The sequence below is a fragment of the Primulina eburnea genome, chromosome 17, assembly GCF_022965805.1.
Source record: "Primulina eburnea isolate SZY01 chromosome 17, ASM2296580v1, whole genome shotgun sequence".
NCBI lineage: Eukaryota > Viridiplantae > Streptophyta > Magnoliopsida > Lamiales > Gesneriaceae > Primulina > Primulina eburnea.
Window position 1 is genome coordinate 18,638,898 of NC_133117.1, and position 27,437 is coordinate 18,666,334.

The following is a 27,437-nucleotide window of genomic DNA, read 5'->3' on the forward strand; positions in this document are numbered from 1 at the left end:
TGAAAGTTCAATGGACTCGTCATGACAATGAAGAAGCCACCTGGGAGACTGAATCAGATATGAGACAAGAATTCCCAGTATTGTTTCAATGATGTAAATTTTTATTCGGTTTTAATTACATTCCTTCTTAATGATATGATTTGATTACCTGTGATTTCGAGGACGAAATCATATTTTAGGGGGGGGGGGGGAGAAATGTAATGCCCGGAAATTTAATACTAGTAATCTGTAATTATTGACTTATAATTTGATATGATTATATTTGAGAGGATCAATCGGGACACGAAATGAGATCCCGTGTGAAAAGTATTGTACGAGGGCAGTAGCATCGGCGCACATGCGCGACCAGATGCGCGCACATGCACCAAACAGACAGAAGACCTCGCGCATATGCGCAGAAAATGTTGCGCATCTGCGCGAGCCTATGCAAGCAAAGTCCAGAGGACCTCGCGCATATGCGCGGAAATGAGTGGCGCATATGCGCGAGCTTCCCAGGCCGAGACCAGGAATGTCGCGCATATGCTCGAGACATGCAAAAGGAAAACTTGATGGGTGGCTTATTATGCAACGTTGGTATATATATATATACATATACAACTCATTCAAAAAAATCAGAAGAAAATGAGAAATCGAGGCCAACTTCAGATTCTTGATTTTATATTAGATTTTGCGAAAATCCGCCCATCCGATTTTGAATTCGACTTCAGTATTGTGTTCCTGTCGACGCAGGCTACAACTGGACGTAAGTTTTGCTAAGTTTGGATATCTATACTATTATATTAAGTGTGAGGGCCTTATAATAACTACCTTTGAGGACACCAAAATATTTAATTCCATAATTACCCTTCTTACTCTACTAAAAACCTTTTCAAGTCACCCCATATTTTAAATATAAAAAAATCAAAACAAAACTTCTCTTTTAAATCGAAAAACTTTTCTAAATCGAAAATAATTTCGTGTTAATTATTTAGTATTATTTAATAAATTAAAAATAATAATAGCACATGCATTGCATGTGCATCTTTTACTAGTGAGTATTACTTTTTATTGTGAATATCGGTAAAGTTTACCGCCTGACAAATAAAGATTTATGAGACCGTTTCAAAAAAGACCTATTCTTATAATTTTGATTTAAATAATTGATTCATTTAATAAAAATATATTTCTTCGTTTTGTTGAATATAATATGGTCATCAATTTGACTGATAAGATAAATAAGTTAAATTAAAATAATATTTTATTTTTTTATTTGACTTATAATAAAATATTAATTTATAATAACAAATAAAATTTGAAGTTATCCTTCTATTAGAAAAATCAAAATATAAATAATAGTTTTTAATTATCTATTACTTGAAAACCTGGGTAATAGACACAAATTTAGTGTGTTGCTGATTTTTTTTTTCATTTTATCCTTCAAATTACTTATTGATTTTTAAAATTGTGATATATATTCAAATTAATTAAAAAAATTGTCAACTAACATAAAAATTTACTTATCACATAAGGTGAGACTTGAATTTTTTATATATAAAATAAGATTTATATCAATACAAAATTTTATAGTTTCTAAAAATAAAATCATTGTTATAAAAAGTGTAGATAGACGTCTGCTTGACGATTTTATTTTTTTACTAAATATCTATTTTTATGTTAATATACATGTGTCTTTGACAATTCATATCTTATTAAAAATCAAAATAAATGATATTTCTACACCAACTTATAAAAACATCGTCTTTCTAAAAATTAAAATTATGGACAATCGTCCAACCATCTAGACAGTAACAATGACAAATATATTATCATTTAAAATTTTCAACAATTCTTCTGTTATTTGTTAATTGGACGACAAGGTTATGAAAAAGATTATGTTTCCCTCTTGAGTAAAAACATGTGCAGATATCTTCCACTCTAACCTCATAAAAAATGGATGTCTTCAAATGCTGCATTTTGGTAATTATCTGTCGCGCCTCTACTTGAAAGATTCCCATTTTGAGTCCGCCACAAAATTCTTCGACAAAATTCCTGAGAGAGATTGTTAGAATGTGGACTACTCTCTTCTCGGAATTATCTGCATATGGGTATCACGAGGCTGCTTTTGGACTGCTTCAGTAACATGCAGATGGGAGGGAGCCGATTGTTGGGGAAAACCCATAAACCGCAGAATCCATCACGTTAAATCATTAAGAATTTGACTGAAAACTAAAGCGGAAGCGTACCTGAAGCCATAATTCTGAATTGTTTAGAACGTGTCTTGATCTTCCATATCTACGCGCTCTTTCTTTGAGAGAATCCTTTAGTTTTCTCTTCAGAACTATTTTCTTAATGGGGGAGAGAATAGTGAAAGTGATAACGCGAGATCTGGGGACCATGACCCATATTTATAGATAATGTTTACCAATATCTTCTGATATTTCTGTTTTAGCCCATCATAAAAACAGAAATTACACTTATGTCTCTACACATTAAAGGCCCACAACCCATTAGATACATTAAAGCCCAATGACCCGAAACATTAATTGATCACTTTATTTTGGGCTTAACTTAATAGACAACCCACAACACATAATTATTCACATATAAGCCCATATAAATAAATTGATCCAACAATCTCCCACTTGGGCTATATGTGCAACTTTATAATTATGTTTGTGAAAATAACCTTATGAGCTCAAAATTGTTGTCATTCCGAAATGTATCTATAACCAATCCGGTCCATCAATCACATCAACATAGGATCAAAGCAGTCTTCGCTACACTCAAGGTAACTAGACCCATCAATGGTCACATATGCCAACACAACTGAATGACATGGATCATGAAGTGGATGTGTAGCATGGAAATTTCATGCAATGTGACCGTAACATGCCTATTTCCAACTGGTCCTCCCTTTAACCTTATTGAGATCAAACTTTAAATCATAATCAGAGTGTGACTTAACTTAAAATTTATTTCTGCAGAAAATAAATTTACATAAATGTAACTGAAAATGTCTACAACTGAAAAGCATTTAAAATAACAAACTCCCACTAAAACTGAATTTCCTCAATTGACATAACACCCATACTAGCAGTGTGCTCATGAAACTGTTTGGGTGGTAGTCCCTTAGTAAGCGGATCCGCAACCATAGAGTTTGTACCGATATGCTCAATAGACAACTTTCCTCTCTGAATTCTTTCTTTAACAACCAGAAACTTGATGTCAATATGTTTTGACTTCGTCGAGCTCCTGTTGTTATTGGAATACATAACTGCTGATTTATTGTCACAATATAATCTTAGTGGCTTTTCAATTCCATCAACAATACGCAGTCCCGTGACAAAATTTTGCAGCCATATTCCGTGATTGGATACCTCATAACACGCTACAAACTCAGCTGCCATGGTGGAAGAGGCTATAAGTGACTGTTTAGCACTCTTCCAGGAAATGGCACCTCCTGCAAGGAGATAGATGTAGCCCGATGTAGATTTTCATACTATCTTGGCATCCAGCAAAATCGGAGTCAGTATACCCAATGATCTCAAGCTGATCCAACCTCCGATATATGAGTATGTAATCTTTTGTTCTTTGTAAGTACCGTAAAACCCTTTTGACTGCTTTCCAATGTTCCACTCCTGGATTACTTAAATATCGTCCCAACATTCCTGTCACGTACGCAATATCTGGACATGTACAAACCTGAGCATACATCAGACTCCCCACTGCAGATGCATAGGGAACCTTCTGCATTTCTTTTTCCTCAAAATCATTCTTTGGGCATTGTTTGAGACTAAATTTGTCTCCCTTAGCCACAGGGGTATCTGTTGGTTTACAATCTTGCATCCCGTATCGCTTGAGAACTTTCTCGATATAGCCTTTCTGAGATAATCCAAGAATACCCCGAGAACGATCCCGATGTATCTGAATACCCAGTACAAAAGATTCATCACCAAGATCTTTCATCACAAAATTCTTAGCTAGAAATCTCTTGGTTTCATGCAACAACTCTATATCGTTGCTAGCGAGCAGAATGTCATCAACATATAAAACCAGAAAAATATGCTTACTCCCACTGAACTTATGGTACACACAATCATCGACCAAATTCATCTCAAAACCAAACGAGATGATCACTTGATGAAATTTGAAATACCATTGTCGAGATGCTTGCTTGAGCCCATAGATGAATTTCTTTAATTTGCAAACCATATTATTTGTGTCTTTGGACACAAAATTTTCTGGCTGCACCATATAAATCGTTTCATCAATGTCACCATTTAGAAACGCAGTCTTTACATCCATCTGATGAAGCTCAAGATCGAAATGCGCCACCAAAGCCATTATAATCCTTAAATAGTCTTTCGAAGAAACCGGAGAGAAAGTCTCTTTATAATCAATACCTTCTTTCTGTGTAAAACCTTTAGCGACAAGACGAGCCTTATATCTTTCCACATTGCCTTTCGAATCCCTCTTGGTTTTAAATATCCATTTGCAACCAATGGGCTTCGTACCTTTAGGCAATGGGACAAGATCCCATACGTCATTGTCCTTCATGGACTTTATCTCTTCATTCATGGCATCATTCCACTTTTGAGAGTTAGAACTTTCCATGGCTTGACGGAAGTTAATAGGATCATCCTCCATCAATCCAATGTCTGCCTCATGTTCTTGAAGAAATACAATGTAATCATCTGGCACTGTATTTCTCCGCTCTCTAGTGGATCTCCTTAATGGCATAGGTTCTGGAGGTGCTTGAGTTTGTTCATCTGGAATGGGAGGATCTCTAATATTGTCTTCCTGTATTGTGTCTTGGTCAAAGTGAGGAATATGATCCTGATCAATGTCCAAGACACCTGTGGGAATATTTACATATTCCTCTTCAAAGACAATATCCCTGACTTTATCTCCCCCCGCAAACTCAACATCCTCAAAGAACCGGGCATTTCCCGACTCAAAAATCGACTTACTTGTGGGATCATAAAACTTGTACCCCCTGGATCTTTCAGAGTATCTAATAAAATAACAACTAACCGTCCTTGAGTCCAGTTTCTTTTCATTAGGCTTGTAAGGCCTTGCCTCAGCTGGACATCCCCAAACGTGCAGATGCTTAAGACTGGGCTTTTTACCCGTCCAAAGTTCATAAGGGGTTTTGGTCGCTACCTTAGTTGGAACCCTGTTAAGGATATATGCTGCGGTCTTTAGTGATTCTCCCCAGAGTGATTCTGGTAAGGTAGAATGACTGATCATACTCCTCACCATGTCCTTAAGCGTTCTGTTTCGTCTTTCAGCAACACCATTCATAGTGGGCGAACCCGGCATAGTGTACTGTGGGACGATACCGCATTCTTCTAGGAATCTAGCAAAAGGTCCTGGACGTTGTTCACCTGAACCGTCATATCTACCATAGTATTCACCACCAAGGTCAGATCTAACGCTTTTAATCTTTAAGCCAAGTTGATTTTCAACTTCAGCTTTATAGTTTTTGAACACATACAATGACTGTGCCTTTTCATGAATGAGATAAATGAAGCCATATCTTGAAAAATCGTCTGTGAACGTTATAAAATATTGTTGACCATTCCAAGAAGCCGAAGGGAATGGTCCACAAATATCAGTATATATAAGTTCTAAGACGCCTGAACACCTATTGGCTTCAAATCTCCTTTTGTTGGTTTGTTTTCCCTTTATACAATTAACACAATTATTAAAATATGTGTAATCTAAAGGTTCGAGAATTTCGTCTGACACGAGTCTCCTTATTCTCTTTTCAGAAATATGACCCAATCTTTTGTGCCATAACGCAGTTGAATTCTCACAGGTTAATTTTCTTTTAGTGCCTCTATTTGTTTGCAGGGATTCATTAAATGAAGCAATAACATACAAAGAATAAAGATTATCGTATCCTGATAAAGAACCAGAACCAACCAATTTTGAATCGAGAAACAAACTGAATATTCCATTTCCAAAAGAACAAGAATTACCAAATTTGTCAAATGCAGAAATGGAAATCAAATTCCGTCTAAAAGACGGCACAACAAATGTTTCATAAAGATCCAAATATATTCCAGTCTTTAACAATAATCTAAATTTTCCTATTGCCTCAACTTCAACTTTGTTGCCGTCACCAACATAGATGAATCTTTCAGCATCACTTGGTTTTCGGCAATCCAGGCAACCCTGCATAGACACACTGATGTGAGTTGCTCCAGAATCTACCCACCATGTGTGTCTAGGCACTGAAGTTAAATTAACCTCAGAACAAACCATATTCAGAAGCATACCTTTCTTAGCACGCCAAGCGTGATAATTACTGCACTGCTTCTTCATATGCCCATCACTGCCACAGAAAAAACAACCAGAACTTTGAGAATCACTAGGATTCTTCTGTTGTTTCTTCGGAGGCTGTGTATCCGCAGCTTCCTTATCCTTCCTTTTCTTTCCTTTGTCCTTCGAGGTAGAGGCATAATGAGCACTTTCAGTCTTGTTTTGCTTCAACCTTTCCTCTTCCTGTACACAGTGCGAGATGAGCTCATTCGGAGACCAAGTCTCTTTCTGACAGTTATAGCTTACCTTGAACTGGTTAAACTGAGGAGGAAGAGATATCAAAACCAGATGCACCAGCAAGTCCTTAGAGAGGTCAAGCTTCAGTGCTTTCAATTTTGAAGCAAGATGAGACATTTCCATAATGTACTCCCTGATGTTGCCCTTACCCTTGTACCTCATTGAAACTAGGCTTGCCAAAAGTGTACCAATTTCAGACTTTTCAATTTTAGAAAACCTCTTTTCGAGGTCTTGAAGGAAAGCCTTAGCTGTAGTAATGTCGCTAGACATTGTGCCCCTGAATGTTTTTGGAATGGCCTTCTTCATGATCATCATACACATGCGATTTGATCTCTCCCACCTTTCAAACTCCCTCTTTTCATCAGAGGTACTCTTATCTGTAATGGCGGGAGGAGAGTCAATCCTTATCGCAAGGTCTAAATCCATGAATCCGATAACTATCAACAAATTCTCTTGCCACGATTTAAAATTCGAGCCATTTAACATAGGAATAGAATTTATGTTGGAATGAATATTTGCAGGAGTCAAATCTGAACAAAGAACAAAAACAAAACATACATGCTCAACCAAATATCCAAATAAAATAATCAATAAATTCAAATAATATAAACCCCCATAAACAGAATATCGAGCACTCCATTAATGTTTCATCTTTGGACAAAAGATTAATTTGTAAGTGATATCCTGGCGCAGCAGTCAAACACTGATAGTAACTATCATGTCAAATAACAACCTTCCTTTGGACCGATTTATTATTCACATGAAAAACCGAACAACTATCACATGTTTACTACCACAATTGCATATGTGATTATATTAAATATTAACCTTCCTTTGGGCCGATCAATATTCATATAAATCACATATACTCAAAAATCCTTTTGTATTTCAAAATAAATTAATTTCCATAAAAGAGGTTACTTTGGACATTTTATCTCAATTAATCAATTCTAAAAATACATATAACCTTATCATTATTTGAATTAATGAAAATTTAACCTTAACCGAATAAATCTGTACCGATAAAAAAAATTTAATTTTTTTTTGGGAATTCCGTACGGGTCGGGCCGACCCGGTTACGTACGACCCGACCCCCGTACGGTTCGGATCGACCCGGGTCCGACGACCCAGCCCGGATCCGCACGGTTCGGATCGACCCGGGTCCGTACGATCGACCCGGGTCCGTACGACCCGACCCGGGCCCGTACCTTTTCTTTTTTTCAAAAAAAAAAAAAAATTTATCCGAATTTTCGATTTTCCTCAAAAATATTTTCTTGAACAAAAACTGGAAGGAAAATCGAAATCTTATACCAAATCCTTAAATTTTACAACCAAATCTTTTTACCAAAAACTGAAACTTTAAAAGATTTGGTTTTCAACCAAAATATTTTCCAGATCTGAAATCTTTTCAAAAAAAAATTTTCAGATCTAAACCAAAATAGTTTTCAGATCTAAAACCGTATCAAAATATTTTCAGATCTGAAAACATATCAATATATTTTTCCAGATCTGAAGCCATATCAAAAAAAAATATTTTTAAACAAAATTTTATTTTTCAGATCTGGATCCAAATAGTATCCAAAAACTTTAAACAAATCTCAATGATTCAAACATGACTGGCTCTGATACCACTTGTTGGGGAAAACCCATAAACCGCAGAATCCATCACGTTGATCATTAAGAATTTGACTAAAAACTAAAGCGGAAGCGTACCTGAAGCCATAATTCTGAATTGTTTAGAACGTGTCTTGATCTTCCAGATCTACGCGCTCTTTCTTTGAGAGAATCCTTTAGTTTTTTCTTCAGAACTAATTTCTTAATGGGGGAGAGAATAGTGAAAGTGATAACACGAGATCTGGGGACCATGACCCATATTTATAGATAATGTTTACCAATATCTTCTGATATTTCTGTTTTAGCCCATCATAAAAACAGAAATTACACTTATGTCTCTACACATTAAAGGCCCACAACTCATTAGATACATTAAAGCCCAATGACCCGAAACATTAATTGATCACTTTATTTTGGGTTTAACTTGATAGACAACGCACAACATATAATTATTCACATATAAGCCCATATAAATAAATTGATCCAACATCGATGCCTTCACTTTGTCAAGTGCTGTATATGTGTTGGTGATAATGGGGTCCGAATGTGGAAATCTATTCACTGTTGGATGATCAAAAATGTGATTGACGTGGATGTCCCTTTGAACAATGCAATTCTGGATCTTTATGCTAACTCTGGTAGGTTTGCTTGTGTAAAAAATTTCTTTGACTGATGGACGATATGTGAGGCCTGGGATCGAAGAGGACAGGGGTGATCGTCGGTGTCATGAGGTTGCACGGACAATGAGCGCTTCCTGCCAGGCTTCTAGGCGAAGGGAACATGAATGAACCGATCTTACACCGGAAGGAGAGGGGTTCCGAAACTATTTAGGTATGAGACTGTGCAGGAGGGTTTAAAAGATTTGATTTGTACTACTCATATTAAGAAGGTGCATTTTCTTTTCGGTAGCTCATCACATAAGAACTCTAAAGTTAAGCGTGCTTGACTTGAAGCAATTTTGGGATGGGTGTGTTGGATCTCGGTTTTCTACACGCCCAAACGCAGCGGAAGTTTTAAAATTTTATTTATTTTGAAAATCAAAATATGTTTGGACGCTCATATGATTTTATCATAAACATTCATAGGGTGTAAAGAATGTTATACCTTTGTGAATTAATCACGCGACTCCAACTATTCCGGTTTAGCGGAGATAGCTCTTGATGAAAATCCCTACGAACTTTCTTCAATTCTTCTAATCAGGTCCACGACCAGAAGATTTGTTCCTCTTTCAAATAGCACTAGAATATTTGAAAGAAGTTTTACGTTGAGATCAAAAACTCAAAATTGGTTCAAGACCCATTTGAGAGCAATTTTAATGGCCGGGAGAATTTTTTCTTTTGAGAGCAAAAGGAACCGCCGATCTTGAAGGAGTTTTTTTTTCAATCTCCTTTTATTTGTTTTTCAAGATTCGGTCATCCATAAAACCAACCAAAGTAATATAATATTTTATTATTTTAACTAATGGTTGTTTCCTTTAATTAATCACATTAATTAAGTAATTAGATTTTAACAAATCTATTTGATTCTCAAAAGATAGTGGAGGCTATGATTTTAGGTCAAAAAAAATTTTCTTTAAAAAAAAATTCCATGACTTAATTACCATAATTAACATTAATGAGATTGATTAATTAATTGGGCTAGTGCAACTAGTTTAATTAATTAATCAAAGTCCATTAAAAACTTTAGTTATTTAGTATGTTGGACTTGTACTCCTACAAGCACAATAAACATACTTCCCACTATATTTAATTTATTAATTAATCAACTCAACTCTTGAGCTTAATAAATTAAATCAATTATAAATTCAACATTTGAATTTAATATTTAAATTATAAATTCAACTCCTTGAATTTATCACCTCCAAAATTTAATATTTAATAAACCCAACTTTTGAGTTTAATAAATTAAATTATCAAATTTTATAAATTCAACTCCTTGAATTTATTCTCTCCAAATTTCATAAATTCAACTTCTTGAATTTACTATATCATAAATTCCACTCCTTGAATTTATTTTCTCAAAATTTAATTATAATAAATTCAACTCCTTGAATTTACTATATCATAATATAAATTCAACTCCTTGAATTTATTCTCTCAACGGGAACAAACGATCCAGTGTTTGTGTGACCCTCAATGGTTCAGGGATACAGCTAGTCGTGGGTTCACAACTCTTTGTTATTCAGAATAATATTTATTCTTATTCGGGCTTACCCTAGTTAGCCCCATTCTTTTCATCAACACCTTGATTAAGAATGTGAGAACTCATTTCTGATTGCACCCATCGGATCATGGTAAGAGCGTCTAGTAGCATCGCCCCATGATCCCCTAGGTATCACTGATAGTGCCTGCAAGAACCAGTCGATTATGATTAACGTACAGTACGGTCCCTTTATCTCATATATCCCGATCGAATCTGCAACCATTGGTTCATCGAGGGTTGCATAATAATTCGATAACTATGTGATAACTATAATAGTGGCATCGCGTGTACTATTTTGAGAACTCCTTCTCTAACGTACATCTCATACTCTGGCCAGAGATTCCATGCACTATTATTACATTAGATCACATAGGATATCCACACCCGTAGGTGAGCGGTGAATCCCCGACTACAATGCACTGGCTCCTATATGTGTCGCAATTGTACCCAACCTCGCCACCTGATGACTCTCCTGGAGCCGGTAAACGAGTCAAAGCACAGCCCTAGCATATAGAGCCTCAGTGTTGTCCCGGGTCGTAAGGACTAATGGTGTACAATTATAACCACGGACTTATCCTCTCGATGAATGATAACCACTTGGAAAGTCCGAGGGAGGGTTGATCGGTATAATCATCATATGACTACCCATCTGTATGTTTGGACATCTCTATGCCCTTACCAAGAAACGCAGTACACAACATCACATATGCTAGTCTCGAGCTCAAGCGGCCTTTATCCCTGTTTTAGGCGGCTGAATCGACTAGGAACGAATTTAGAATATGCAGTGTTTACAAATTAGTTTCAACATCGAATTACGATTCGTTTGTATTAAAGCATAATCAAAGACTTTATCTATGCTGTATGCATGGGTATACAGATAAAGCATAACAAGACCATAAAAAGTTAAATTATATTAAAATAAAGATTTTTTATTTCACTTGAGTCAATGAATTCCCTAGCCAACCGTTGGCTTGCAGGGCATCTACTCTAACAGGGTGACCCCCTGGGAAGTTTCCCAGGGTGCGTGTGAGTGAAAACATAAGCACGCTGGAAAGACTCATCTTGGTACAGTGAGCACAATTGTCGAATATGGGGCATTAAAACATGACAGATACTAGTGTTTAGAAATTATGCTATTGTCAGAATTGAATGGAATTTATATATGATGTTCTTGATATGTTAGACATCACAGAATCGAAGTCAGATTTAGAAACGGACTGATTATGGAATTGTTATGATTTTTTGGTTATATTGAATTGAAATCGGACAGATTTGGATTATGAATTAATTACAGAGTATATCGGATATGAGTTATGATTTGTAATTGATGTCTGTTGATATGGTATTGACGGGGATACGGAGTTTGTACCGTTATGCCGTTGATTTGACTTAAATCAAGATTAATCAGATTCGGTGTTGAATTGAGAATGGAATATTGATGTTATGATTCTCGATATGTCGTTTCAGATTTACAGAGACAGCCTTGAGTTCAGAACTGATATTGCTTCAGACCGAGACTATAAACGAAAGGTATAAGTCAATGTGGTATTGGGACATCGACTCAAGTAGGATGTACTTGAGTTTCCCTAAATCACATACTTGTTATTATGGTTTATTATTGTGATTATTGATTTGATTAAATGTCTGTTCTATGGAGTTATAAGAGCATGCATTAGACGAGTAATCTTGTGACAGAAGTACCTTATAGTGGCGGGATAGCCACGGGCACATTGCACGATGTCACAAGATAGTGTATTGGTGATAGGACCACAGTCCACGACGGTTAGGTCAGGACACTGGATGTTTGGTTATATCAACGTGGATAGAACTAGAGTCTTTTCTATTACTGTTGGTCGATATAGGAATATCACATCTGGAAACCGGGATCCCTAGACTAGGATTGAGTCTAGTCTGAGTCGTGGAGTTAGAGCATTGTCGACAGTTTGATATTGATTATATTTCAGCTTTTGATATATAATGTTGTTTTCTATCCATGCTTTTATGTTTATCATATGACTGCATGTTTCGTTGATTTATACTGGGATTATATTCTCACCGGAATTATCCGGCTGTTGTCTTGTTTGTATGTGTACATGACAACAGGTGGGACAGGATCAAGGTCCGGGAGATGAGGAGAGATCGTGATAGAGTGGAGACTTCGGACTTTGATGTATATAGGGTTTTGGTACTTGATAATTAGATGTTGAACCTTAGTTTTTACTAATATGTAGACAGTACAGGACTTGTACTTTATTTAATACTGAGTTGTATATTAGTTTGATTTCACTACATTCCACATTAAAAAGGAAAAAATTTTATGACCCTAATTACTTGATTAGTAAATTGATCCTGATGACGATTAAGAAGTGATTAGCGTCCGGGTCCCCACAGTTGCCTCGCCGCATGGTACCATGGTTACATCTGAGATTGATCAATCGACCGAAGGATGAAAGGATTATCACAATTAATTAACGGAATCCACCTTAAAGGGAGTGTATATGTATATGTTTATGATGAAAGAAAAAGGATATGATGAAAGGAAAAATGTTTAAAATTTATACATATTCATGAATAGATATTTTTATTAAAAATATTTCCACTGTTGTGAATGTATATGTATTAATTGCTATCATGATTAAAGTTTGTTGAGTCATTAGACTTACTAGGTGTGATTGATGCATGTGAGAATAATTTTGATGATGATGAAGAACTTGATGGTTTAACTGGCTGGGCTGATGGTGCACACAACCCGATGACCTTTGCTACTTTTTCTGCATTACTATGATTTTCAATTTTTTATGACATTTATGACTTTTGGTGCTTTTGAGTGGTTTTGAAAGGATTTAAGATGCTTATACTTTATTTTGAAAAATGGTAGTTTTAAACTTGGTTGACATCCTACTATTTTAAGTCAGCGAAGAAGCTACTGCTGATCAGTTCATCAATGGCTTGAACACCGACATTTTCACATTGGTTTGCACTGCATTTTGGATTTTCAAATAATTAGTCAGTGAGTTTAATTTAAATAGTTCAAAGTATTTATATATATATATATATATATATATATATATATGTATATATATATAAGTATATTCGGCCGAAAGTATTTTAAGAAATTAAATATAAAATTTTTTTTAGTATATTTTAAAGAAAAATGAGTAGTAGACGTTTCACTTCATCTCTCAGATAAAACCAAAGAAGATTGATGAAGCTCTAAGTGATCCAATTTGGATTGAAGCAATTCACGAAGAGTTTAATCAATTAAAAAGAAATGGAGTATGACTTCTTGAACCTAGACCAAATCATTTATCAGTTATTGGAACCTGATGGGTTTTCAAAAACGAGATAAATGAGGAAGAACAATAGTTAGAAACAAAATAAGACTAGTGGCTCAAGGATGTAGACAAGAAGAAGGAATTAACTATTATATAACATTTGCTCCAGTATCCAGACCTGAACCTATAAAAATCTTTTTCGCCTTTGTATCAATCAAGAATTTAAAGTATTTCAAATGGATGTGAACAGTGTTTTTTTTAATGATCTACTTCAAAAATAATTTTATATGGAAAAACTTCCAGGTTTTGTAGATCATTCCATTCCAAATCATGTTTTTAAATTATATAAAGCTTTTTGTGGTCTTAAACGAGCACCAAGATTATGGTATGACACACTCCCTCTATTTCTTATTAATCATGGCTTTACTATTAGAACAATTGATAAAATACTATTTAGGTTTGTAAAAAATCAGCATACACTCTTAGTACATATATATGTTGATAATTTTATTAATGAGTCAACTAACCCCAAACTCTTTGAGAAATTTTCTAAGATGATGCATGATAAATTTGAAAAGAACATGATAGGAGAACTAAAATTCTTCTAAATTACAAGTTAGATGTGACACCCTGACCCGTAACAATAAAAATACGCAGCGGAAATAAATTTTTCTTTAAAATATGGAAGGAGTTTCAAAATACATTTCTTTAAACATCTTTACAAAATAGTAATACATGATCATTTAAAATGACATAACAAAATACAAAACATCATTCCTATAATCATGCCAAAATCTTCCTTCCAACGGTGTATGCATATGACCCCCAGTCCACAGTCAACGTCCCGGGCCACCACTCTGATCTGCATCACATGAAATAACTGAAATGAGAATAAATCTCAGCAAGTGGAACTCTTACATAGCAATGATACATAGTATACTCTGTAAAACATGACTTTGAAATCATAAATACCATCAACTCTGAAACATGAATACTGTAGCAATAACTGTAGCAATAGCATATCATAAGATAGCAATAAGATGGTATTCTCTTTTCTCTGGTTGGATTGATATCAATAGTAACTCTGTCTGTGGTTGCAAATATCCCATCGATATAAATCGATAACTGTGAGGGATAAAAGCCTATGGTCGTTGATCAACTAATTGCATGCAATTCTCTGGCTATATATTTATCAATCCAATAGAAACATTTGAACTCTGAATAGCATTTAAAGCCGTCGTTTCACAATCTCTTATTTTCTCTTGTATTCCCTTTTTACAATAGTGAGACATCAATGCCTCCAATAGATAATCAATGGGATCAATACATAACAATGAATCAATTGAAGGGAATAACACATTAAAACCTTTGAAACACAATACATATAACATCATGTGAGCACAAGGGATGAAATTCCACTTACAACCCAATAGAACACCTCAAATAAGCTCTTGGTTCACCACCTACAACAATAATCCATAAACAACACCAAAATCAACTCTATATCCAAGATTACAAGCTAATTAATCCATAAATCCAACAAGAACAACAACCCAAGTCAACTCTTACCCAAAACCTTAAAAGAATCGCACCAAAAGCTTACCTTAGCTTACTTATACCATGGAGAACCTCGATCTCAAGTCGAAAATCCAAACAAATTCAAGAATCAAAGGTAGGAAGCAAAAGAAATGGATGAAAACCCTTGCTAGAAGAGAGAAATCTCGAAATGAAGGGGAAAAGATAAGATAAGGTATGGCCAACAACTCCAAAAAGCAAATAAATATCTCGCCCATACTTATACCGCGGGTGCGCTGCCACAAGCACCGCGGGTGCGCTAAGCTCACGGCACAACAAAATAAATCCATGCACGATGACCGCGGGTGCGGTGCTGCTAATACCGCGGGTGCAGTCCCTACCGCGGGTGCGGTCCTTGCACTGCCACGGGTGCGGTGATGCCACGGTCTTCCAAATCCAAAATGATGAATAGTACACCGCGGGGGCACTCCTCTAAGAGCGCGGGTGCACTCTTGCTACGGCAATGATCAAAAATCAACGCAACTAAAATCGATCCGAAACTCTGAAACGAACAACCAACAACTTCTAACACCTCAATAACAATAATAACCAATAATACTATAGCCCAAAACACAATTCTAAACATCTAATCACATAACCCAAATAACATACGAAACTTAAATCGTACCGTACACCGGGCTCGGCTATTACAACGCCTTTTATTGTAACGACCCATTACAGGCCCAGTGGACCGCCCATACGGCCCACTGCCCCAATCGACCCAAGGCTATCCCGATCTTGTGACTTGGCCCGTAGGCCCAGTGGGCTTGCCCACCCTGTGGTGTCACTCACGGGCTTTCCATAGGCGTCGTATGGGTTACTCATAGAACTCTTAAGCCCATGAACTTAAGTTTGTGCCTCCCCAGGATCGAACCCAAGATCACATGGATATATAGATACTTGGCACAATCCTGGTACCCACTGGGCCTACGGGCCAAGTCACAAGATCGGGATAGCCTTGGGTCGATTGGGGCAGTGGGCCGTATGGGCGGTCCACTGGGCCTGTAATGGGTCGTTACATTAGATAACTCGAATCTAGAACTTTCATAAACCAGATGAATTATATCATAGAGCTACAAAAAAGGTTTGGCATAGATACATGCACCGCAGCCCCAACTCCAATGAGTTCTTCAACTAAACTTGATAAATATGAAAGGGGAATTTCAGTATAGGTAATTATGTATTGAGGTCTGATTGGTTCTTTATTGTATCCTACTGCTAGAAGAACTGATATAATACTTGTAGTTTGCATGTGTGTTAGATTTCAATCTGATCCTAAACAGTCTCATTATTTTTCTACTAAGCATATATTGAAATATTTAAAGTATATATTGTGGGCTATTCAGATGCAGACTATGTAGGTTTCAAGTTGGATGGAAAAAATACTAGTAGTTTCTATTAATTTCTTAGCGATAGGTTGATCTCTTGGTTTAGTTAAAAGTGGACTTCCATTGCCACCTCTACTGCAGAAGCCAAATATTTAATTGGTGGAAGGTGCTACTCTCAAATGCTTTGGATTCAACAACAATTAAGAGATTATGGAAGCACTACTTCTTAATCACCTATCTTCCGAGACAATATAAGTGCAATAGTAATGATTTAAAATCCAGTACTACACTCCAGAACCAAGCGTATGGACATCAAATACGATGTGCGGAAGAAACACATTCACTTGTAACATGTATATACTGATCAACGAACAGCAGAAATCTTTACCAAATCATTATCCAAGGCTAAGTTTTTTTATTTCCATAATATTTTAGGCCACGCTGATTTATCTTAAACATCAATTAAGGAAGAATATTGTTTAGTATGATTAAAATTCTATAAAAAATTTATGTATTAAATAAATAATTTGTTATATTGATAAGATAGTGCTTCATCTGAAAATGTGTCATCACTGGAATTTCTCCAATATTCTCTCTTTTCACTAGACCTTATCATATAATATATCAATTTATGCCATGTGATTCTTTCATCATTAACCGACTCTTGGACAACCTAATGATTTTATTTTTCAAAACATTTCCTCGTGCTTTTATGCAATTGGTCAACATGTCAGACCGTCTTTCTTAAAATATTGAAACTAACCGCAAACAAAGTTACACTTATCCTTGTGTTTGTAACTTAAGGATGTACATTTCAAATTTTACATTATTTACTTTGCATCTATTCGTCTTCGAGCCTTCTATAAATGTAACAGTCAAAACACTGCCAAACCATCAACATGTGAAAAGATGCAAAACGTAAAAACATTGTGTATCACTCCTGACTCATATACATGAAATGCGGAAATAACATATAGTCCTCGGGTTAACGTGCACTTGCCCAGCTCCGCCTATTTAGTCTTCGGCGCCTCCAGTCTCCACATCATCATGCTCACCTGCATCATTCACATCTAGTGGGTCTAAAAATTCAACACACCTGAACCGGGATAACAAGTACATATACATAACATGAAACAGTGAAAAGAACTGTAATTAAAATACATCACATGATCTTAAAAGCGTGAACTTAAACATAACATGTCAAAGCATAAACGTCTCCATAACATATCTCCATATCAACATGTACATGTTCATTTTCTTTTATTTAATTCAGATAATTAGTTGTGACTTTCGTATCAGCTCTAATCGATGGATCCATCTACGTATAACTGCGGTATTCGGCGACGGAGACATCAGCGACAGTTTTACCCATCCACTGTGCCTTGGCCTTACATGTTCACGTTCGTGTTCTATTTGTCACAACCAACTCCCATCTTTCAAAACATATCATCATATTCATCACTTATAAAAATCATGCATGTACGTAAATTTCCTTAAAATCAAGCATGCAACGTATTTTCGTATCTTCATAGAAATTCATGTTCATAATATCATATACATTTTAAACATGCAATTTTGGTGTCAAGGCGCTGCCAGGACTGCTAACTCGACTTGCGTGCAAAATGACCATTTTTCCCCTGGAAACCCTAATTGACAATTTTACCTCTGAACCCCAAAATTTCACTTGAAGCTAACCAAACTTATTAAAACATCTCAAAACACATTTATAACCATTTCCTAGACGTAAGCTTGAGCCCATGCATTCATTTATATAATCCGTTTAAAAACTTGGATTGAAAACCATGTTTAACATGAACTCAATCAAACTTAAACCATAGTTCGAAGACTCCTAAGCAAACTCCATATGACCTAATTTTACTGTCCATAACCTCAGTCATATCGACATATCAACACCCTAACGATTCATAAGCGCTAAAACCACTACCCCATCCACACTGGGCTTGCGCCTAGGCGAAGACAATGTGGCGTTGCGGCGCTTGTTAGCGCCTAGGTTCCCAATATCTGCGCTGCAGTGCTACCAGCCCCGAAGATCGGGCGTTTGCGGCGCCTAAATGGCAGAGATGCGACGCTAGCCCTGCGGATCAAAAATCCCAAACAACATTTAAAGCCAACCTTTACCCAACGTTCAACTAGCCCGGACCAGGCTCTAACCAACCCTTCCTAGCCACGTTAAGACCCTCCTGGATCAACCTATCCATGATCCCTAGCCCCATGCACGTTGCCCTCAACCCTTCGCACAACCTAGCCATCTCAATCCCTAAATCGAGGAAAATCGATCGCACCATCACCAAACCAACTCACGATCTGATCCTTACATCTAAACACCATAATTCAGATGTGTTTGAGTCCCTTACCTCCCCATCCAGGCAGCCCCTTCAACCAAGAGACAAAACGTGAGAATCCTTTCATAAAAATCAGTTTCCTCTATGAACATGCATTCAAAACTCACATAAAACATTAGAACGGCAATAAAACGTTCATAATCAAACAAAAACTTGTATTATGGTGTGAAAGACGAGAAAATGGAGGAATCGGGTGTGCCTTTGCGATTAAACACTCGAAAAACAATGAAAGCGGGGCGAGATACGGACATCGAAGGAACATGATAATGTTTCTTAAGAAAGTTCTAGAGGAATCTGATCACTCCTGCTACTGGAACTCATGGAGGCTGCTGCGAAAATGCGGGGTGGCGTCCGAGAGAGGTGAGGGTAGGAATAGGGTTTTCGGGTAGGTTTAATTAAAATATAATGGTCCCTTAATTAAAATATTTAGGAGGAGTAGGAGTTTAGGCCCAAACTATATTAAAATATGCCCATTAATCCCATAAAAACTCCCGAAAAATATTTTATATAGGTACATTTTTGAAAATATATGTTCTGAAGCATCAAAATTCCTCCGACTTGCTAATTTTTGTGTACATGTTTAAAACATGATCCGACAAATAAAAATACCAAGCCAAGGCCCATTTTGAAAAATATCACTAATTAAAAGTAATTATTTAATAAAAATATTGTTTCTCTATTATCATTGGTCTCCGTTTCTCATTCGAGCGCGAAATACTACTAAAAGCCCTAATACATTAAGTCTTAATAAACCATGAAACACATATCCATGAAATAATCATGCATTTAAAGCTTTAAAATAATTAAACACATATATTAGTAAAACCCTAGATTGCATGCAGTCAGGTTACGTAGTTCGAATTTTGTAGACCTTACGACGAATGTGGCATTCAAGCCACCAATGTGGCAATCACTAAAAGCTCGATCTGATCGGCATGAAATAAGGCTACGAATGTAGCATTCCAAAACCAAGACCACTAATTTGGCATTCACCATAAGCCCGACCACATGATCAATAATATTTATGGGATTCTTATTCTATGGCTCTTTATTTGAGCTAACTCTCTCCTGTTCGCATTGATAATAATCTATTTTAACTATGTCTTCTGAGCAGCTCAGATAATCAACATATAAGTTTATTACTTAACCAATCTTGGTAACAAGTCAAAAAGGCTTGTACCTTCATTGATATGTGTCGTTTTTACTTGTTCTATTGCATTAGTTTTATGTGTGTTTGCATTGTGTGTGTGTGTGTGTGCATTTCATCTACATTTTGTTCCTTTTAAAATTAATATATGCATTTGATCATGACTCACTCGTACTTGATGAATTTTCAAGTGAAATGATTGGAAAACTGAAACCGGGGAAGAAGGATACGAGCCACAAGAAAAGAGAGTGAATTTAGCAGAAGATTTGGCGCTCAGGCGGTAAAATCTTACCGCTCGGGTGTGAAGATGAATTTCCAGACAGAAGAGCTGGTACCCGGGCGGTAAAATCTTACCGGTCGGGCACGAGATGTGTCTATTTGAAGAGTGGAATACAGAGAAGTCGGCGCTCGGGCGTTAGAATCTTACCGCTCGAGCGCGAGTTCTGCACGAAGAAAGAAAAAATACAGAGGAGTCTGTGCTCGGGCGGTAGAATCTTACCGCCCGAGCGGAACTCAAATTGAAAAAAAAAATTGTGACGATGATTTCTTACCTTCCGCGGGTTGCGTGCTAAAGGGGGCTACAAAGTTGGCATATAAGGCACGAAAAATAGAGATTATTCAGCAGCCACAAAGTGGGGAAAGGAGAAGAAATATTGGAGTTGAAGAATTGAAGATTTCTGAGCAACATTGTGTGTTTTCGTCAAGCCTAGTATTTCTAGCTTAAAACTTATTGTTTAAATATTGTTTTGCTTATTTTGATCATGAATTCTAGTAGCTAACTTTCATTATTTGTTGGGATTTAAGGGGATCATATCCCAAACCAGTGTTTAGTTAATTTATTTCTCGAATTTTGATTTATTCTTGATTGTGCCATTATTTTCATTGTATTATTAAAATGTTGATATCTTTAATAATAATCTCATATTGTGAGTCAGTCCGAGAGAGTAGCCCATATAGGACCGAGTGATTGCCGTTTTACCAAAAGCTATAGCTGGTGGTAATGGTGCAACTCAAATATTTTAAACAGCACAGCAGCTCAAGCACCATGGTTCGATCGCTCAACCAAGCAAGGACAATTATTGTACCCAACAATCTCCCTCCCAATAATTTCACTATTTGCAATCAATGAGAATTGAACCCGTGACCTTGGCTCTGATACCAATTGCAGGACCAAGTGCTTGCCGCTTTACCAAAAGTTATAGCTGGTGGTAATTGTACAACTCAAATCTTTTAAACAGCACAGCAGCTCAAGCACCATGGTTCGATCGCTCTACCAAGCAAGGACAATTATTGCACCCAACAGCCCGTGATAGGAATGAGTCCGTGGATTTACAATTTACATAGAATTATGAAATCGGATATACGTCGATAGTCATAGTCCAGTAGGTCGAAAGTTAGGTGATTTCGTAGAATGACGTGGAATTCACCTTTGATAAATAATTAAAGAGATTTAATTACTTCGCTGTATTGAGTTAGTTTGGTATAGCTCGAGAGGGCATGTTCAATTTGTTAGGAAATCATGTCGAAAGCGTAGATCATTATCGAATTGAATTAATAAAATTAGCAGGGGCAGATAAACCGAAATTCTCAACAAATTCATTTCTCATTGAATCTTTACTCAATCATTTTAGCTTATTTACTTCAGCATTTAATGTGTGAATCATTTCGTTGAGTTTTATTTAAATCATTGTAGTACTAAGCAATCATTCAAATTATCGTTGTTAAAGTTTTAATCATTGGAAATAATAATTGTGAAATACAGTCTCTGGAGGAACGATACATGTACTCTTATATACTACATTATTACTTGACATCGTGCACTTGTGATCATATCGAGCTTGAATTTAATTGATTTTTACCGAGGATTTTATTGTGCAAGTTTTGTTCGTTCATTCATCTTGTTTGGTTTTCATATTTACTACTTGGCCAGTTTTTATTTTAAGTCAAAAGGGACCAGACAGCTCGCGTTCATTACTTAGCCAAATATGGTTTCAATTTTGTATGAGCTCGGACAGTCATCCAGCTCGAGCTTCTTATCTCATTACTTAGCCAAATATGGTTTCGTGTTTATATGAGCTCGGACAGCCATCCAGCTCGGGTTTCTCAAATCATTACTTAGCCAAATATGATTCCAAGCTTATATAGGCCCGGCTGGCGATCCAGCTTGGGTTCGCATGTTATCACTTAGCCAAATGTGGCTTCAAGTTTAGAAGTTACTGGATGACAATCTTGCCCCGTTTTTTTTTTTTTTTGTATTTACTTGGCCAAATTATTTTTTCTAGGTCGCATATGCTCGGATTCTTTCCTTTTTACTTGACCGAATTTTGGGTTGTAAATTATAACTGTTTCTGGTGGCAGTCAATTAAGCTTTCGGAAGAGTACCTAGCATTATTAATAAGATAGGGACTATTACAATCATAAAACGACTGACCAATTATAAAATCAAAATGGTTACTATAATTATGAATCCAAAATGCTGAATATGGCATACAAATAAAGGAAAATTAAACTAAGGGGCTCTAAGGGTTGAGGTTGGTAACATCTTGGTCCGCATGCCCGGACACCTCACCTTCCTCAGGCATATCGTCAAGGGCCATCTCTAAATCCAGAATAAAGGCCGGTGCTAGGTCTCGGAATATCCATTAGCATGGAATTGAGCCAAACAACTCTTGAACCCCTCTTCAAAGTAGACCACAGCCCTTCCGGTGCAGAGTCTCCCAAAATCAGAGGATTGAATGAACTCCTCCTTTTTCTGAGCCCATGTGGCATCGGCCTCCTCTTCACGCTTCTCTGCCTCGTCCATCAAGCATTGAATCCTCAACTTGACCTTCTTGAAGTTGTCTTGAGCACTCTCTAGCTAACACCGGAGAGTATGAAGCTCAACATCATGCTCTGACTTTATTTCTCGCATCTGCGGGTCAATTTCCCGTGTCGGGCCAAGATATCGTCTATGCTCTTGGTGTTGACCTGGGCTGGGTTCGGGACTTTTTGGATTGAAGCATGTACTTCCCGGCCCAAGCAATGGTCTGACAAAAATAGATACAAGTTAGCATTAGAAGACCACAAATGGGAACGACATAAACAATAATTTAGGATAGAAGGTTACTTGCATAATCCTGATGGCCATTGACTATTCAACCAAGGATTCAACGGCTGATTGAAAGATCCCTAAGTCCACGAAAGAGAATAAATTTTGGATAAAACCCAAATCCCCGGGCCCATCGGGTTGCGCCAGAAAGGATATGTCTAGGATGCGGGGGTGGCAGGCCCCCTCCAGAATCATACCGGAGCCGAGCCTCTTCTTTTAATCTAACCTCATCGGCCTTGAATTGCCTCAGTCTTTAAGATTTTTCAGTTTGGGTTTCAGGAATACATTGTCCTGGATCTTCTCCTAAGGGTCCGGATGGTCCAAGGTCGAATATAGATGGCCAGATTGGGCTATGGAGTGTGCGAGCTCAGCTGTTTGAGACACAAGATCATCTAAATAGTCTTTTAATTCTTAAACATAGGATTTATATGAGGAAGACATCTCAACATGAAGACTTAATTAAAATAAACAAATATGGCATACAAAATGTTGGTAAAAAAAGCTCTCGAAAATTTGATAGGGTAACAGCTCGAGAAGAATAAAGATGAAAATAAAAGGTAGAAGCTCTTATTTATAGCTGGAATAGGGTAGCCTGAACCATCCGATCATGATGTAATCAAGGGCATAGATCTTGCTAGGTAGTCGTACAAATGCCTCAGGAATCGGATTGTTAGAGAATCTCATACGTTCGTTCATAAACGGTTCTGATCTACATCTAGTTTGTCCAAAGTTCCAAGTAAGATCCAAAAAACACAAAACAAATACGAGTGCTTGAACAAGAGGGACTTGGATCCAACCAAACTCTTTAGTCTAAACTTCATTCTTATTTTAGACTGAAAAGATGAAGGTACAATCGATGCTTCCTAAATTACTACATCTGGCATATCCAAGCTCATCCTAGAATTTGGCCCCGACCCAATAAAGCCCAGGCCTCGTTATGTATCAAGTGCCCGGCTACCGAGCCCAGAAGTCTGAACCCATATGTCCGAGCCCATGAATCTCTAATAGGGCCAATCTTCTCAGCACTGTTTACTAGAAGTCTGAGCTCAATGATGTGTCTGGGAATTCTGAGCTCTAATGTAGTTAGAGAATATGAAGACATCTTCGTCGATAAATAAGACACTCCGATATATACGAGATTGGATCAATTCTCATAGATATAAAGCAATATTATTAGCCACTATCAAGAGTCCTAACTGTTGGGGTCACTGAGTCCTATCGCATGATGGTTCTTATCTCAAGTAAAGTTCGATCTTAACAAGAATTGTACTTTTATAAAGTAAATAACATCTTTTGCCTCTATAAATACCAGATATTAGGTTATAAACACTCACAGTCTCGTGCTTACTTAGCACTACTATATCTCACTCTTGAGTTTTAATCTTTAAATTAACAATGTCTTCAATGTCACTACATCCCACGTCTGGGGAAAAAGTAGAAAGCCACATAATTTTGTAAGAACGACCTTAAAAGCCAAAGAGGAGAAAATATATATCCATAAAAATACATTGGTTAAAATGCAAACTAATATTTTCACCACTTCCTCAGTCCTGATTACAAAACACCTATTCCCATACTGTCAATTTCTGCCGATTAATCACACAAACTCAAACCTAAAGTACATTCTATAAATGTACAAGAACTAGGCACGTGGCACGATCCGAGATAAGCCTTTTGTCTAATATAGAAACCCATATACACAAAAAATGACCATTATCAAACCAACTCAGCACACGGCTAACTTCTAGGTGTCATTTTCAAGAATGGTTGCAGCAGGGGAGTTCCCAGAAACTGATACAGATGAATAGCACTGATAGAGGCCTTGTCATATTCGTTGGGTCCGTTCTCTTTCCGATCTGCTGCTGCAAAGTTTCCTTTCACCATTTCCTTTGGCTCTAGGTGGAGTACAAGGTTGTCCCCAGCGCGAGTTCTGGATTGAATGTGTTTCGGGATCATATTTATGTGAAGCAAGATATGACAGAGCTGTAACAACGTCGGCGATCATGGGTCGTAAATTAGGTTGCTCCTGAGCACACATTGCTGCAACAGCAAGAGCTTGGTACAGTCCCCTTGTCGGATACTGACCTTGGAGTGCTGGGTCAGCTATCTGTGAAAATTTTCTCCTATCCTTGAAAAGAGGTCTCGCCTGGTAAAAACAAGCAGAGAAATGTAAAAGTTTTAGAGCATTAACAATCATAGATTTTTCTTGAACTCGATTATAATATTTCATCAAAATGTCAGAAAGTAAAATAAAAAATTATATCATGTGGTTGGTACAATCAACTCAAGTCAACCTTGAAAAAATCCAGCACCCGAACTCTGATCAGCAGTGAAACTAAAGTTTGAGCACAAATGGAAATTTAAATCGAGTTACTCAAGTTCAAAAAGTGTGAACTTTTTCTCCAATTATCAATCGAATTCGAGTTTAATGTTCATTGATGCAATGACTAAAATGTCGTTAGGCCTTTATAACTACCGAACCCAGAGTAAAAAGTACTCGAGCGGAGCTTTAAGCGAGCTCACGAGTGACTAGGGTTTCTTGACCTATGAACCTGTTAAAATGGGAACTCACCCATGCAACCAGATTGTGTTCTCCACCAGTTTTTGAATTGTCAACAGCTTTCCTGCCTGAAATAATCTCAAGAAGAACTACACCAAAGCTATAGACGTCTGATTTCAGAGTCAGCTGTCCTGTCATCGCATACTCAGGTGCACAGTATCCATATGTACCCATAACCCTCGTGGATACATGTGTGTTATCCCCAACTGGGCCGAGCTTGGCTAACCCAAAGTCCGATAGCTTCGGATGATACCCTTCACCAAGCAAAATATTTGAGCATTTCAGGTCACGGTATATAACAGGAGGGCTAGCTTTGTTATGTAAATACTCCAACCCTTTCGCTGCTCCAGCTGCTATTTTCATCCTTGTGTTCCAATCAAGCTGTGTCCTACCCGGCACAGGATCTGCATAACAAAATTTGCAAGTCTTTAATGATTTATAGCATCATTTTAGGTATCGTATTGATGAAATAAGATTAATTATGCAATATACCATTTAGATGTTCATCCAAAGATCCCAGAGGCATGTATTCATAAACTAGAAGCCTCTGGTCTCCATCAGCGCAGTAGCCAATTAAATTTACGAGGTTCGGATGATCTAATAGACTTAACATCAAAACCTCGACTAGAAACTCTCTGTTTCCCTGAAGCCCATTTCGATCAAGCTGCTTGATCGCAACAACCTAAAATGAACGCAACAGGTTTTTTTAGAAACATGCTAGTTCTTAACCAGCAACAACCCAAGACACCAAAGCAAAAGAGAAATAGCCTTCATTAAAGTAAACAATGAGATCGGTTATCTAATCCACATACTTGATTTGAGCTTTCCAGCTGTCCTTTGTACACTCTACCAAAGCCTCCCTCCCCAAGAAGACAATCACCACGAAAATTTCTGGTAGCAGCTGCCATCTCGCGGAAAGTGAAAATCTTGGCTGCAATTTTATTGGAGGATCCATCCTTAGGGAGATTGTCAAATTTACCTGAACACAAAATGACATATTATATACTAACAGAATAACTACCGAAGTCCAGGAAGACAAGGGATATTTCTACCTCATACCCATAGGAGAAGGATATAGAAAATCTCACTAAACTACCTACAGTATTTATACATCAATACAGAAATGTTATATGTCAAAGAGCAAAATACTTATAAATTTGAGGTGTATACAATGAGAATTCGTCCCCTGATATGATAGTTTGTTTGCTAAACATCCAAAACCTCCCTTCAAAGTTCATCCAATCTGAAAATCCCATCACAAAAATCTTAAAGAAACCTCTAATTCACAAGGGAGATCTGAAAACCAACGAAAAACCAAATTTCAACTCACTCAGAAACAATCAGGCATCTGACCAAAAGGGATGCCCACAAAAGAATCAAACTTTTTCAGATATTTCAAGAAAGACAGCATATTTATTCAAGAACCCTTGGAACATAATTCAATCAAACACATAAACAAATAACAAGCTAATAAAGATAACTTCTCTCTACAAAGAAATTTCTACTTCAAAAAAAAGAATCAATCCCTTTAAATCAAGAAACTGCACCTGAAGCGGGTCGGATTGGATCAAAAGACTGATTCTTCTTCCTCTTCTTCTTCGAGTCAAGCTTTGATTTTCCTGCGCAGGGAAACCATCCCATTGCTTTCTCTCTGACACACTCACACACGCGCACAAACAGCTGGAGAGAGAGAGAAGGAGAAGGTTTGATCAAGTGTGATGATAAGAGGAAACGAGAATATT

The 27,437-nt window shown here is 37.0% G+C and overlaps 2 protein-coding genes across 2 annotated transcripts; both read right to left on the reverse strand.

Annotated features, from left to right (window-relative positions):
• Positions 1-6,473: 6,473 nt before the first annotated feature.
• Positions 6,474-22,644, reverse strand: LOC140817923 (uncharacterized). The gene is made up of 3 exons (XM_073177713.1): positions 22,617-22,644; positions 6,553-7,073; positions 6,474-6,485 (listed from the first exon to the last, which is right to left on the reverse strand). The coding sequence occupies exons 1-3, from the start codon at positions 22,642-22,644 to the stop codon at positions 6,474-6,476; spliced, it is 561 nt and encodes a 186-aa protein (XP_073033814.1).
• Positions 22,645-24,627: 1,983 nt separating this feature from the next.
• On the reverse strand, positions 24,628-27,437 carry LOC140818284 (probable serine/threonine-protein kinase PBL7). Its single transcript, XM_073178207.1, has 5 exons — positions 27,243-27,437; positions 26,508-26,674; positions 26,188-26,377; positions 25,708-26,099; positions 24,628-25,281 (listed from the first exon to the last, which is right to left on the reverse strand). Exons 1-5 carry the CDS (start codon positions 27,334-27,336, stop codon positions 24,961-24,963), a joined length of 1,164 nt encoding a protein of 387 aa, XP_073034308.1. The 5' UTR covers positions 27,337-27,437; the 3' UTR covers positions 24,628-24,960.